The sequence below is a fragment of the Podarcis filfolensis genome, assembly GCF_964270895.1.
Source record: "Podarcis filfolensis genome assembly, chromosome: 9".
NCBI lineage: Eukaryota > Metazoa > Chordata > Lepidosauria > Squamata > Lacertidae > Podarcis > Podarcis filfolensis.
In genome coordinates, this window is record NC_139610.1 from 41,741,453 (window position 1) to 41,756,363 (window position 14,911).

The 14,911-nt window shown below is 47.1% G+C and overlaps 1 protein-coding gene and 1 long non-coding RNA gene across 4 annotated transcripts in view; one reads left to right on the forward strand and one right to left on the reverse strand.

Moving 5' to 3' along the window:
- Positions 1-3,996: 3,996 nt before the first annotated feature.
- On the reverse strand, positions 3,997-6,152 carry LOC310742522. Its single transcript, XR_014538500.1, has 2 exons — positions 5,393-6,152; positions 3,997-5,015 (listed from the first exon to the last, which is right to left on the reverse strand). It is a non-coding gene; the product is annotated as an uncharacterized lncRNA (long non-coding RNA).
- Positions 6,153-6,651: 499 nt separating this feature from the next.
- The window catches only part of FREM3 (FRAS1 related extracellular matrix 3), an 82,297-nt gene continuing 74,037 nt past the window's right edge, over positions 6,652-14,911 (forward strand). For all 3 annotated transcript variants that reach the window (XR_014552290.1, XM_083631523.1, XM_083631524.1), the window contains exon 1: positions 6,652-13,894. Coding sequence is in view for 2 of the 3 variants with exons in the window: in XM_083631523.1 (XP_083487649.1) it covers positions 8,680-13,894 (5,215 nt within the window). In the remaining variant the exon portion in view is untranslated. The remainder of the gene's footprint in view (positions 13,895-14,911) is intronic.

Consider the following 14,911-nt stretch of genomic DNA (forward strand, 5'->3'; position numbering starts at 1 on the left):
AGCAACTATAGGAATACTGTAGTTTGAGAAATGGAAGAGGGGGTAAATAAACTCACTGGCAGAGGAAGAGGAGTGCAGGGGGAGAGCACCGCCCGCGGCAGCGCGATCCCAGTGGGTGCCATCATGGCTGCCCCTCCCCGCGCTGGGTGTCACACCCTCGGGATGCACGCCAGCCCTGCCCCCCTCCTGCTCTCTGCCCCCCAGTGGCTCCGCCACTGAATAAACTATCCTACTTTAGGAACCTGCATTATTGATAAGAATGCTGTGCTGACCAGTCTGTGTATAAAGCAAAGATGATTGTCATAATTGCTTTTACAATTGTTAGCTTTTCCTTTCAGTAAGCTACAGTTCCCAGGGTTTCCTGGGAAGCAGGATTGATTGCTAAACCTTTGGGAATGGGATATCTGTGAGGGGAATAGCAGTCTCCTAACAACTCTCAGCACCGTTAACAAATTACAGGTCCCAGGATTCTTTAGGAGAAGTCATGTCTGTTGTATGATACCGCTATAAATGTATAGTGCAGATAGGGCCTAATTGTAAAAGCTAATATGACAGTCATCTTTGCTTTATACACAGATGAGGATTCATTGGTCAGCACAGCATTCTTATTCTCAGCACCCTTAACTACAGCTCCCAGGATTCTTTGGGGGAAGATATCATTGTTTAAAATTGTATGATACTGCTTCAAATGTACAGTGCAAATGTGGCCTTGGTCTAATCACAGAGCATTACAATATGCCGCAAAGGCATGATGTTCTGTAATGGACCACTTTCCTTCTGATAGGGGATTGTTGCATGTGTAACTGTGCTCTCTCTTTGGCTGAAAATTTGGGGCTGTTAGCATTGTAGATGATAAAAACCAAAAGAATGTGTGAGGCAGGCATCGGCAAACTCTGCCCTCCAGATGTTTTGGGACTACAACTCCCATCATCCCTAGCTAACAGGACCAGTGGTCAGGGATGATGGGAGTTGTAGTCCCAAAACATCTGGAGGCCGAGTTTGCCTATGCCTGGTGTGAGGGCTCAAACTGAGCAGGGAGTGGGCCAGTTCTGTTTAGCACAATGTGAGTGAGTTGAAAAAAGAGGACTTTCCTCCTGCTGCATGGCTATGAAGCATTCAGTTCCCATTTTAAGCTTTTGTTTGTTGTTGCATCCAAAGTAGGGCGAGGAAGCTCTGGTTAAAGTATGGTTTGTTGAAACAAATCAGAGTTTCCCCAACAGTAAACACTGGTAAGCTTAGAACAGGAAGCCGGTGCTTCTGGTTTCCTTGCAGCCATGTGGAAGGAAGAGAATGGGAAAGGATGTGCAAGCCCACATCTTGTTTCTGGTTATTCATGTAACACTAAACAAATGGATTAGTATTATGTACCAAATAGGTCAGTGAGTACCACTCAGGTAGACATCCCGATTCTAGTCATATGTACTCCATAGTTAGGCCTTTGGATGCTGGTGTTTGGTATTACAATCCTATTTCTCCACACATACTTTGAATCACACCTTTATTTAATCAAGGTATAGTCTGGGGACGTGTTCTGTACAGGAATTGCCTAAATCTCTCCTACTGAACTCAACTGTGCTTTAAAAAGTTTGCCTTTGGCCCAATTTACTATCAAGCCTTTATTAAACTAATAAAACATCTATTGCACACATTTGATTTAATGTTTCTTACCCATTTATCTATATCAGGGTAGTTTATACAACTCAGTGCGCTATAACTAGATTGCTATACGAGTTTTGCAGTATAAGTAAATGACTGAACAGAATTTCTCTAACGCTTAAAGATCTAGAGATAATTTACCCCACACACCAACAATTATCTAGCTAAAAGCTACTCTGAAACTCAGAGCTAGCATGTCAGTACAACACCTTGGAATTAATTGAAAGCATGCCAGCAAAAGTTACCCGTTAAATACCATGAGCATTGCATAATGTAAACATACTCTATATTGATTGTGTGCTCAAATTAAAGTGTCTACTTTGTGGCAATAAAGAACAGTTATATGCCCTTCAACATGGTATAAATAGTTACACTTTACTTGCTGAAACAAAATAGAATGACTCTTGAAATGAACTTGAATTTCAGAGACAGCTGAATCCAAGTCAATCAAATCACTTGCTGTCCCACAGCTTCTATCAAGAGACCTGCAGTTGTCACTGGCCACCTTTAGATCAGGGGTGATGAACCTTTTTCAGTTGGAGGGCCAGTTCAAGAACTGGCTTACCCTCTATGGGCCATTTTTGACAAATGGGTGGATCTGGTCGCATGTCAGTCAGTGAGCTTGCAAGTCCCATTGAAGTTGCCTGTTTGCAGGTATGGTTTGGATTCAAAATAACCTGTGTATAGACATTTCCCCCCTGCAAAGCAAATGCTATCTACATTGAGACTGTTCTCAGTTTCAAATGAGGTTTTCTATGCTTGAGTAACACATTGCTTGCCTGGGTACATGAAACTGTTTGTGCAATTCTTTGTATCCTGTTGAATAATAATGGATCAGAAACCAAGCCCTGCCATGATACTTCACAACACTGATACCTATTGCTGTTTATTTAGAGACAACCTTTTAACCTATTACCTTCTGTGTTAGAAGAAAACACACAGCATAAAGAAAAATAAGCATTTACAGATGCATCATGAAATAATAAAGATATAGGCCCTAAAACGTGTGGGATTAATCGGAAGGCCCTTTAAAAGGACACTGAAAAGCAACAGAATCATCATATTGCCAGCCCTCTTTTGCAGTGAGAATTTGGCATTTGTGTTTGATGTGCAATTTAGTGCCGAATTGGAAAATTGCACTAAACGTTATGCATTTGCTATCAGTCCAATAATATGTAGGTAAATTGCTGCAAATCATGTGAAACACAACTATGCGATGGCTTTGGAAGCTCAGACACCTGCCTGCTATTTAGTTGTATAATCTGGATTTTTCTTAAAACTCTGTGAAATAGCTTCAGTCCCTGAAAGATCTTCCCACAATTTGTCAGAGTTAAATGAAGAATCGGATATCTGCCCGTGCAGTAAATAACTCAATACATTCATAGTCCTTTCCATCTGTCGACTTGATGTCTGTTCTTGATGCGACTGTGAATAAAGGATCATAGTGTGACGGGATGGTGCATTACCATAAAATCAGGTTTTGTGAAAGACCTTTCTGTTCACATGGCCTGCAGTTGGTAATTACCATGGTAATCTACTCTGAAATATCAACCCTCAAATACATCAAAGAGCCACCACAGTAGGCTACTCTGCTTGCTCACCACATAAAGGTTAATTTGTGTACAGCTATGTTTTCACAGTCGAAGTAATATTTTCAAAGGTGATAGAAATCAGCTTTACATTAACCAAAAAGAATGGCCAATAACTTTCATTTGTTTGTGCTCAGCTGGAGTGACAAAGAACATTTTAAACACTGCTGCTGACTAACAGATTGCCAGAGGAAGTGGTAATATTATGTCTGTTGTTAATTTTTTCCACAGCAAATATATTTATTACGGATTTTAAAATCAATGGGGCTTACAAGTGCTTTGCAGAATCTAGTATAATAAAGGCACGCGTACACAAAATTGTTACTAATAAATTCAACATTTCCAAGCAGGCATGCAATTGAAATATAGGCAAGTGCCTGTACTAAACAGAAATGCTATTGTTTCATCTTGGATCCAATATTTGTAGGCCAAAAGGTTAAGATTGCCTGCATCTGTGGTGCAACCCTAAGCATGCTTACTCAAGAATACATTCCTGTATATTCAAAACTATGCACACTTGCTTGAGAATAAGCCTCTACTGAAGTCAGTGGGACTTCTGAGAAACCCTTCATAAGCTTGCCCTGTAAAAGTGAAATGCTATGTGGAGTTGATGGAGCCTGTTTTCCATAGGATAGGGCTGCCCACTAGTCTTGCTTTGGAATAATTCCCTCTGATAGAAAATTCAGGTGGCTGAGTGCTCACAGGTTTGAAACCGAAGCAGGTCTATTAGGAAATAATAGGCCGGTATCAGTTGTGACAAAACAAATCTCTTCATTTTGGGTTCTCTGTTTCTCATTTTTCAAATCTTTTCAGTTTTCCACATTTATGCATGTTTCCTCAGCGTTTAAATTAGAATTTCTCCTAATACACACATTTTGTTACGCAATTTTGCCTAATACGCATATTTTTGCAAGCAATTTCCCAGCGGTATGTAACTTAATACATGCATTTTATGCACACTTTATCCTAGGTATATGCATCTTTGTACCCATTACTTGGCTGGACAGCTGCATTGCAAAATTCTGAGAAGCACAAATTTCAATGTTTTAGTGCACACATTGTTTGTACAACTGGAAATTAAGGTAGGTTTGCCTTTGCATAAAACTGAATTTCCCAGTTTGTGTTCAACGAAGCATACTCATTTTGTGTGTTTGGGTCACAACCTTCTGTTAATCCTTTTTTCTGCCATCATTCCTGCAATCTTCCTGATTTTAATCTGCATTTTAATTGGCCTGTTAAGTGGAAGCCTTCAAACCAATGGTTATGCTTGATTTTGTCCCACACAGGATTATGGCATTCCTGTATAAATAAGTTCCCTCTGCATCAGAGCTAGTTTGGCCTATTTGATCTGCTCGACTTCTTGCACTCTGCTGCAGTCCTGCGCACAATTACATGGGAGTAAATCCCCCTGAATCCAGTGAAACTTACTTCTGCAGAAACATCTATAGGATTGTGCTGCATGATACCAAAATAAGATCCTACCCCCCAAAACAAGGTAAGTGCCCAAATACTTGTTCCCCTTCCCTCCTCACTACAAGACTAGAGCCAATGAGGGCAGAAAAAAGATGCCAGCCGGGGCATAGTCTGTAGGGGTATGGCAGGGTGGGAAGTCTCTAGCCCATGAGCCAAATTTGGCCCACGTTGCCTATTTTGACCAGCCACCCCTGTCTGTCACTCACCTGATGGCAGGCGCAGCATGGGTAAAGCCACAGCTCCCAAGGAATAGTCAGGAGTGGATCTTGCATTCAGTGCTGTTTAAATCTGGAGTACCTGTATGTGGTAAGGGACGCGGGTGGCGCTGTGGGTAAAACCTCAGTGCCTAGGACTTGCCGATCATATGGTCGGCGGTTCAAATCCCCGCGGCGGGGTGAGCTCCCGTCGTTCGGTCCCAGCTCCTGCCCACCTAGCAGTTCGAAAGCACCCCTAAGTGCAAGTAGATAAATAGGTACCGCTTTATAGCGGGAAGGTAACGGCGTGTCTGTGCGCTGCGCTGGTGCTGGCTCACCAGAGCAGCTTTGTCACGCTGGCCACGTGACCCAGAAGTGTCTTCGGACAGCGCTGGCTCCCGGCCTCTTAAGCGAGATGAGCACGCAACCCCAGAGTCAGTCGCGACTGGCCCGTACGGGCAGGGGTACCTTTACCTTTACCTGTATGTGGTACCTGCACATTATGGCCAAGGGATTGTAGTATATAGTGAAAAGTCAGGAGTGTGGGAACTGGCTGATCATAGAAGCTGTGGGACTTGTGGTGTGAAAGGTGGAGAAAGAAGCCCAGAACCAAGTGTTGTGAGGGTGTTGGGGATGGAAGACGCTAGATGAGCAGACTGTCATGAATCTCATGTGATCACCTAAAGATTCTAGCATACTGCTTTGGGGTTCAGAAATTTTTGAACAGGTCATACTATAGGGATTCAGACATTCCAAGAATATGTGAAAGGGGTCACAAGCTCTCTACCACCAACCACTGGTAGCCACAACCTCTGTTTTCATGCCTTGGGTACACGTGAAAATGGACTCTATTCACATGCTTAAAAACCCAACCAACATGCAGTTGGCTGTACACAGTGATAGATAAGGGTTTATCCACACAGCTCTGCAATCCTGGACCTCAATGTGTGATGGGGATTGTCAGAATCCTTTAGTGTGGTTTGGGGGCCAAGTTGCCTTTTAATCACCATGTGTTGACCATTCTATTTTTTCCAAATTTGTAACCTGGATAATTATGAAATAAAGTTCCCTGCAGAGATGGGGAAGGTGTGACCCTTCAGTTGTTGTTGGACTCCAACACCCAACAGCCTGGCCAGCATATTGGATACCTAAAGTACACACACAAACATGTAACACTGTCTAAAATTAACTAGCTGTATCAGTGGTGCCATATCAACTCTTTTCCTTTTGTCTAGCACCTTTTCTCTTTCCTGCTGCATACACTGCCCCATTACTTGAAGAATAGGGCACAGTTCAGGTTGTTTGCAGAACCAAAGACTAGCACATAGAATAAATTAGAAAAAGTGAGCAAACATAATTAAACTTAATGTCACTGGCAGCCCATGAGGACTAATTATTTAAGCCAATTTAGTGTAATATTTAGACTAAAAGCATTCAAAATCTGCTTTGCTATATTTCAAATTAACGAAGTCACGTGCAACTATGTAGATACAGTGGTACCTCAGGTTAAGTACTTAATTCGTTCCGGAGGTCCGTTCTTAACCTGAAACTGTTCTTAACCTGAAGCACCACTTTAGCTAATGGGGCCTCCTGCTACTGCCGCGCCGCTGGAGCCCGATTTCTGTTCTTATCCTGAAGCAAAGTTCTTAACCTCAAGCACTATTTCTGGGTTAGTGGAGTGTGTAACTTGAAGCGTATGTAACCTGAATCATATGTAACCGGAGGTACCACTGTATAAGAACCAGAAGCAACAGTGCTTTGGAGAGAGCTCTTAGCATAAAATGTGCTATGCTTTGAAAGTTCATTTGAGAGAGAAAGTTTTTTAAATGCGGCATATGACAAAATGTATTAGACATCATAACTGGTGCTGTGCATGATAATCTGAAAATGAGACATAAAACAGATGCACGTTTTAAATTGCCTAAGCCAATTGCCTAGAGAAATGCAAATGATCAATGGAACAAGCACCACACACACAAATACATTTACAGTCTGAATCCTGCATAAGTCTATTAGGAAGTCAGGCTTGATGGTGTTCAATTGGACTCACTCTCAAGCCTCCACAGAATGGCAGGCTGGTCCTATGCATGTTTAGTCAGAAGAGAGTTCCTGTGTTCAATGGGAATTATTCAGATTCATCCAAGTCATAAGTTTGGATTCCAGGCATAGGTTTTTAGAATGTTTGCGTTTTATGAATTTGAAATGGCAATAATGGTTTAGGTCCCAATATGTTTATTCTTGGTGTTTCTGCCCCAAATGTTATTTTCCCCACCCAGTGTTCATGAGCACAGACTTCAGGTCTGTGGATGTCACTAAAAGTTGCATGTGAGTTCCCCATTTTTTATATGATGGAAAGCTCTCATCATGCAGAGGGAATGATTAATGAAGCTCCACCCCCACACCTGGCATGTGTACTTGTTCAGTGTTTGGGGGCGTAAGCAGCAGCCACTCCATTTAGAGCTAAAGGCAGTGGAGGAAGAGTGGCGAGCTGAAAAGCAGCAAGCTGTTGCAGATGAGTCCAACAAAACCACAAAGCCAAGGGTACAAAGGGAGAGCAAAATCTCAGGGTTGCATGCCTGTGTGAATTTCTACTAAATACAAAGTCTCGAGGCTATTTTTATGTTAAATGCAGCCCTGCTTTTGACTTGAGTGTCCTTCAGGTTTCCAGCAATTTGGGAGCAACTAAAATGAGTTATAGCTATCGTCTTCTATGATAGGTGAGAAAGTGTCATGCGCTCTGATTCTGTGCATGTTTACCTGTAGATAAGCCCCCGAGTTCAGTGAACACTTGCTCCTCTATCAGTGTGCAAAGAACTGCAGTCCCAAAGAGCATCAAGCTGGCACTCAAGAGAACAGCACGTTATATAAATGTATTTGATTTAAAATGGTTACAGCTGTGCAAATGTGAAGCTACCAAAAGTCCCAAGTTTTCTCTTTGGAGAAGGAAACTGGTTCATTTATCTGAGCAGAGAGCTATGAGGCTTCACTCGCAGCAAAATCCTATGCATGTCCTCTCCTAGGTAAGCCATGCTAAGTCCAACCAGACTTCCCCCAAAGTAAGGGTTGCAGCCTTAATTCCTTTGCGGGTTCTCAGAAGGCGCTTTCCCCTTTTGGCTTAAAAGGGCTCCCTTGTTGTACTTCACTTTTATGAAGAATCTGAGTACACCCAGTGGCAGGAACCCAGAGAAAAACAACACTCTTCCTATCCTACCCGTAGAACCAACGCAACAGCGCGGGGGAGGCAGGAAGAAAGTTATGCCCCGGAGCCACTGATTTCTGCACACCGAGTTCCGTCCCCGGCGATGAAAGCTCTTCTCCTCGTTGAAAGTCGCCAGCGGAGCCCCGAGCGCGTCCCTCCCGCGCAGGGAGCGAGCCTGGCAGCAACCGGAGCCGGAGGGGGGAAGAGTCCCTCTCCCTCTTTTCGGGGGCTGGCTTACTCGGCGAGGGAAGTTTCTCTCGCCGCTTTCGGCTGCAGGGAAGCGAGCGAGCCCTTGGTTCCTGGGTGGGCCGCGGAGGGGGGCGAGGGTGTTCCTGGGCGGCGCGAGGAGCTGCCAGCTCCCACCCCCTCTTCGCCTTCCCTTTAGTACCTGCGGCGGGCAGAGGCCGAGCCCAGAGCGCCCCGCTCCCAGCAGGGCGAAGGAGCCGGGGGTCGTGCACCTTGCCTGCCTCACACGCCACAAGCCCGCCGTCCCGCCGCGGCGGCGGGTCCCAAAGCCCGCCGAAACTCCGGCGCGAGGGGCCCCAGCAGCAGCCGCCGAGGAGGTGCAATGGCCGGAGCGACGAGGCAGCTCGGGGCGCTGCTGCTCCTGCTCTTGCTCTACAGCCTGGCGGCGCCCGGACACGCGCAGCAGCAGCCCGAGCCGGTCGAGCCGTCGCTTCTCCTGCTGGCGGCCGAGGCAGACCCGCGCGCGCTCGACGGCGCCTCCGCCTCCGCCATCCTGGTGGCCAACCGGGGTCTGCGCGTGCCGTTCGGGCGCTCCGTGTGGCTGGACCCGGCCCGGGACTTGGTGCTCCGCGTGCAGCCCGGCGACAAGTGCGTGCTGACGGTGCTGGAGAGCGGGCCTCCGCCGGCGCCTCACCGCCCCGGCGCGCTCTCCCCCAAGCGCTTCCCGTGCGCCTTCGGCCCCGGCGAGGTGAGCTACACGCACTACGGCTCGCGCAGCCCCGGCCGCCACCGCCTCAGCCTGCAGCTGCGCTACGACTCGCCCAGCCGCACCCTCGTCGCGCCCTTCACGCTGGAGGCCGAGGTGCTCTCGCAGCAGCTGCGCTTGCTCAGCCGCAACCTGCCGCTCACCGTGGAGAAGCTGCGCGGCCTCAGCCCGCCGCTCGACGCCAAAGTGCTGGCCTTCGCCGAGCCCGGGGAGCCCGCTGGCCGCTGCCGCCTCACCACGCTGCCTTTCCCCGCGGGCAGCGGCAGCCACCTGCCCGCCTACGGGCGCCTCGTGGACTCGCGCGGCCGCCCCCTGCCGGCGGGCTACAGCAACGAGTGCGGCCGCTTCCTCGACGACGGGATCCGCTACGAGCACACGGCCACCACGCCGTCGCCCAACCGCGACTACATCCCCATGCGGGTGGAGCTGCTGCAGCAGGACGGCGGCGACGACGCCGTGGAGAGCCCAATCGAAGTGGAGTATTTCCAGGTGGTGGTTCGCATCCGGGAAGGCGCTGAGAACACCCCGCCCAAGCCCAGCTTTGTGGCGTTGCTCATGATGGAGGTGGACCAGTTTGTGCTCACGGCCATCACCCCCGACATGTTGGCTGCGGAGGACTTGGAGAGCCCATCTGACCTCCTGCTCTTCAACCTCACCTCGCCCTGGCCCAGTGCAGGTGGGCTGGACAGGGGAGCGAGCAACGACCCCCGCTTGCGGGGTTACTTGATCAGCACCGACGACCCCAGCCGGCCACTCACTTCCTTCACCCAGCAAGAAGTGAGGGAGCTGAAGATCGCCTACCAGCCCCCCACAGTGGACTCTGACCACGAGCGACTCTTCCAGCTGGAGATGGAGGTGTTGGACCCTGAGGGTGCCTCCTCAGAGCCGTTTGCCTTCATGGTGGTGGTGAAGCCTATGAACACGTTGGCCCCAGTGGCTGTCTTTAACCGAGTTGCTGGGCCTCAGATGATGCTTTTTGAAGGCCAGTCAAGGCCACTTTCTGACAATCTTGAAATCAGTGACGAGGACAACCTGGATGAGGTGAAGGTATGGGTTACAAGAGGGCTGAAACATGGTGAACTCAGGGTTTTGGGCGTGCCACCTGGCCGCCAGTTTTTTACTGCAGCAGAGTTGGCGGCTGGTCAGGTGATCTACCAGCATGATGGCAATGAGCACAGCTACAGTGATAACATTGTATTCCGTATGGGGGACGGACGACACCAGGTGGAGTTTCTTTATCCAATCACTATTGCCCCAGATGATGACCAGCCGCCCATCCTCAATGCTAACACTGGCTTGGTCCTAAGTGAGCACCAGGTGGTCCAGATCTCTCCCTTTGTCCTCAGTGCTACTGACATAGACTCTGAAGACTCGACCATTCGATTTGTGCTTAAGGAGATTGAAGGATCTCCAGATACATCCACCCGTCAACGTCTTGGTGAGCTTCTGCTGCGTCAGGCAGAGATTCCAGTTTCTTATGAAAAGGAGGAGGATGTGGTGGGAGATCATAGTGGGACATCCTCCTGGCACTTTGTGGCGAGTGAAGGTGTGTATGAGAAGAAGGTGACTGAATGGCTGCAACAGGACATCTTGGATGGAAAGTTGTTCTACAGACACACAGGGCCTCATAACACCAACCTAGTGATGGACCAGTTTACATTCTATCTCCAGGATGATAATGACCCCCCAAATCAATCTGATGAGCAGGTGTTCATCATCAAGGTTCAACCAGTAGACAACCTGCCCCCAGAATTGTATCCAGGAACCACCTTGCAGATGACTGTTCTTGAATATCAGGTGACCCATTTCCGAAAGCGCTACCTGCGATACACCGATTTGGACGCAGATGACAGGGAGCTGAGATACATTTTGCTCACACCACCAACTGACACTGACGAAAACCACCCCGTACTGGCTGGAGAAATTGTGTTGACTGACAACCCTCTAATGTCCATTACACATTTCACTCAAGCACAAATAAATCACCACAAGGTGGCATATAAGCCACCAGCCCAGGAACTTGGGATCACCCCAAGAGTGGTGCAGTTCACTTACAGTGTAGAAGACACGGCAGGTAATTCTGTGCCAGGCACCTTCACGCTATTCCTGCAACCAGTGGACAACCAGCCCCCTCAAATCACCAACGCTGGCTTCACTGTGTCTGAGGGGGGCAGCTTTCTTGTCACCAGCAGTCAGCTAGATGCCACTGATAAGGATACAGACACTGACAGGATTGTCTTCACCTTAACTGAGGCACCTCAGCATGGCCACCTGCGCTACCTGGAGGAGGGGTTGATGGTACAGGGTGAATCATTTCTGTTAGATGACATTGCTAATGGTCGCATATCCTACCAGCATAGCGGTGATGAGCACACAAGTGATTCCTTCCAGTTGGAAGTGAGTGATGGGGTCCATCAAGTGCCAATCACTGTTAAGATCGCTGTTCAGCCCGTGGATGATGAGCGTCCTAGCATCACTCTCCCTGGCAGTAATGGACTTTTGGGGGCCTCTATTGATGTGCTGGAAAATAGTGCCACTGAAATTACTACTTCTCTTATCCAGGGGACAGATGAGGACACTGATGAACTGGCCTTAACATTTATTGTGGAGGATCCCCCCAAACTAGGCGATATTTTAGTGGATGGGGTGCCCTCTAAGAGATTCACCCAGCAGGACCTCATAAGTGGGACAGTAGTCTATGCTCACACTGGTGGGGAGATTGGTATGAAAAAGCGGTCTGACACTTTTAATCTTACTATTTCGGACCTCTCCAGTGAGTGGGTGGTGGGAGGCAGCACAGTGGAAGGAGTGCGTGTTAATGTGACTATTTTGCCAGTGGACAGCATTGCTCCTGAGGTTATGGTGGGGGAAGAACCATTCACTGTTTATGAGGGAGGAAAAAATGTTTTAAGCTTGCAGCTGCTGGATGTGGCAGATGTAGACACCCCTGGAGATGACATTCTGTGTACCATTCTAATACAAACCACTTCTGGGTACCTGGAGAATATCTCTCCAGCCCTTGGGTCTGAAAAATCCAGGGCTGGGACTCCCATTAGTGCTTTTTCCATCAAGGATGTTCGTCTTGGGCACATCAACTATGTGCAGAGCATTCACAAAGGGGTAGAACCACTGGAGGACAGATTCACTTTCCATTGCTCTGATGGTATCAACTTCTCACCACACCAGTTCTTTCCCATTGTCATTATCCCAACTAATGATGAGAAGCCTGAACTGTTTGTACGTGAGTTTGTGGTGCTGGAAGGGATGAGCTTGGTGATTGACACTCCCATTCTGAATGGTGCTGATGGTGATATCCCTCCAGATGAGTTGCGCTTCTTTATAACTGTTCCTCCTAAGCATGGGCAGATTGTTAACCAGCTAACCACTGGTACTGTGTCTGTACACAATTTCACTCTGGAAGAAATCCGGGAGGCATCCAGCATTGTGTACGAGCACGATGACTCGGAGACTAAAGAGGACAGTTTCAAAATCCAACTGACTGATGGCCTACACACCGTGGAGCAGGAAGTGTTAATTATGGTCATCTTAGTGGATGATGAGACACCTAGGATGTCTATCAATGATGGGCTAGAAGTGGAGATTGGTGAGTCCAAAGTTATCACTAATCGGGACCTCAAGGCAACTGATATAGATTCAGAGGACAAGACGCTTACATATGTTATTCGCTTAGTACCCAGGCATGGCCTTCTGCAGCGCTTGAGCAAAGAAGGAGAGGTGTTAGGCAACATTACACTGGGCATGAATTTCACACAAGATGACATAGACCAAGGTTGTATTCAGTATATTCACACTGGCCAACAAGGAGTCCGGGACTTAGTTAAGTTAGATGTCACTGATGGCATAAATCCTTTGATAGACAGATATTTCTACATTACCATCAGTAGTATTGATATGGTCTTCCCTGAGGTGATCAATAAAGGAGTGACTCTGAAAGAAGGTGGGAAGGTGACACTCACCACTGACCTCCTCAGCACAAGCGACATTAACAGCCCCGATGAGCATCTCCAATTCAGTATCACCCGTGCCCCAAGCAGAGGTCATCTGGAGAACTCTGACAGCCCTGGTGTTCCTGTCACTACCTTCACTCAGCTACAGCTAGCTGGAAACAAGATTTATTACATCCACACTGCAGAGGATGAGGTGAAGATGGATAGCTTTGAGTTTGAAGTGACAGATGGCTATAATCCAGTCTTCCGCACTTTCAGAGTCTCCATTACCGATGTGGACAATAAGAAGCCAGTTCTAACTGTCCATGACCTGAACATTCAGGAAGGAGAAACCAAACTGATCACCCCATTTGAGCTTAATGTAGATGATCGGGACACACCTGACCATCTACTCCGTTTCATAATTACCCAAGTCCCTGTACATGGTCAGATTATTTACAACAATAGCTACCCTGTGACCAGCTTCACTAAACAAGACTTAAATGAGAACTTGATCAATTATAGACACGATGGCACAGAAACAACTCACGATAGCTTCTCTTTTACTGTTACTGATGGGACCCACTCAGACTTCTATGTTTTTCCTGACACCATTGTTGAAACACGTCACCCGCAGACGATGAAGATCCAAATCAATTCCCTGGACAATGGGGTGCCACAGATAGTAGTGAATAAGGGTGCCTCAACTCTGAGAAATATTCCAACTGGGCACCTTGGCTTCTTGATCACCAGCAAATCCCTGAAGGCAGAAGACAGAGACAGCTCACACAAATTGCTGAAATACAAAATCACAGATGGGCCAAAGCATGGACTTCTCATTCATACTGGCCTAGGAAATGGAAGTATTAAAGCCTTTACTCAAGGTTAGTGCTAACTTAGTTCCTCATTACTTATTTGTTTCTTTGGAATGTTAATTTCATGTAAATAGCTGTAGCTTTTAAGATTATTGCTTGCTTTAAGATCTTGCATCATTTACAGATTCTAGTCAACAAACCACTTCCATTGTAAAAGGCACACAGATTTTAATCCATTCTGGGATAGATGGTATTTGATTAGTGGCATATATAGGTGTATTTGCAAAATGACAAGTATTTTGTTAAAGAGCAGAACCACAGCATACATTTAAAGTACATTCAATGCATGTTTAAAGGACATGACCTTTTCTTAAGAGTTGCGGCAACTAGTTTCCCCCCCACAGACCTAAAATTCCCAGTATACCTGTAAACTCCACTTCCCAGGATTCTTTGGGAACAGTCATGTGCTTTAAATGTGTGTTGAATTTGCCTTAAACGTACAGCGTGAATCTGCCCTTAGCTTCAGTCCTCAACCAGCAAGGGGTGGGGCTAATAGGGTCTGCATTACGGACTTTGTGAAGTGCTTTGAGCAATTACAGTGCTAAATATTATTTGTGGCTTCTTCCCTCCCTGTAGCACTATGATAACATAAGTCTGGATGCCAACAAGTTGTGTAGTAGCTATATACAACCTGTTGGCTATATAGGCACTGTATACAGTACACCAGTATGGACACGCAAAAATAACAGCACCCAAAGAGCCACCCAGGTAGCTCTGTGCCCAAAGAGCATAGGTTTCTTGAGCAGCAACCTTGTGGCATAGGATGGAACTTTAAGAGGCTGTTTCTGTGCATCAGCCTTCCCCAACCCGGTGCCCTCTGGAGGCTTTGGACTACAACTCCCATCAGCATCAGCCAGCAAGGCTGTTGTGGATGGGACAAATGAGAGTTGTAGTGCTAAACATCCAAAGTACACGAGCCTCCTTGTGTGGTGGTTGCCTGGTGTTCAGAGGAAAGGAAATGCCATTGGGTGTGCCTTACCCAGTCCTTTGGTTCCTGGGCAGGTGTTCAATCTGAAGATGCAATTT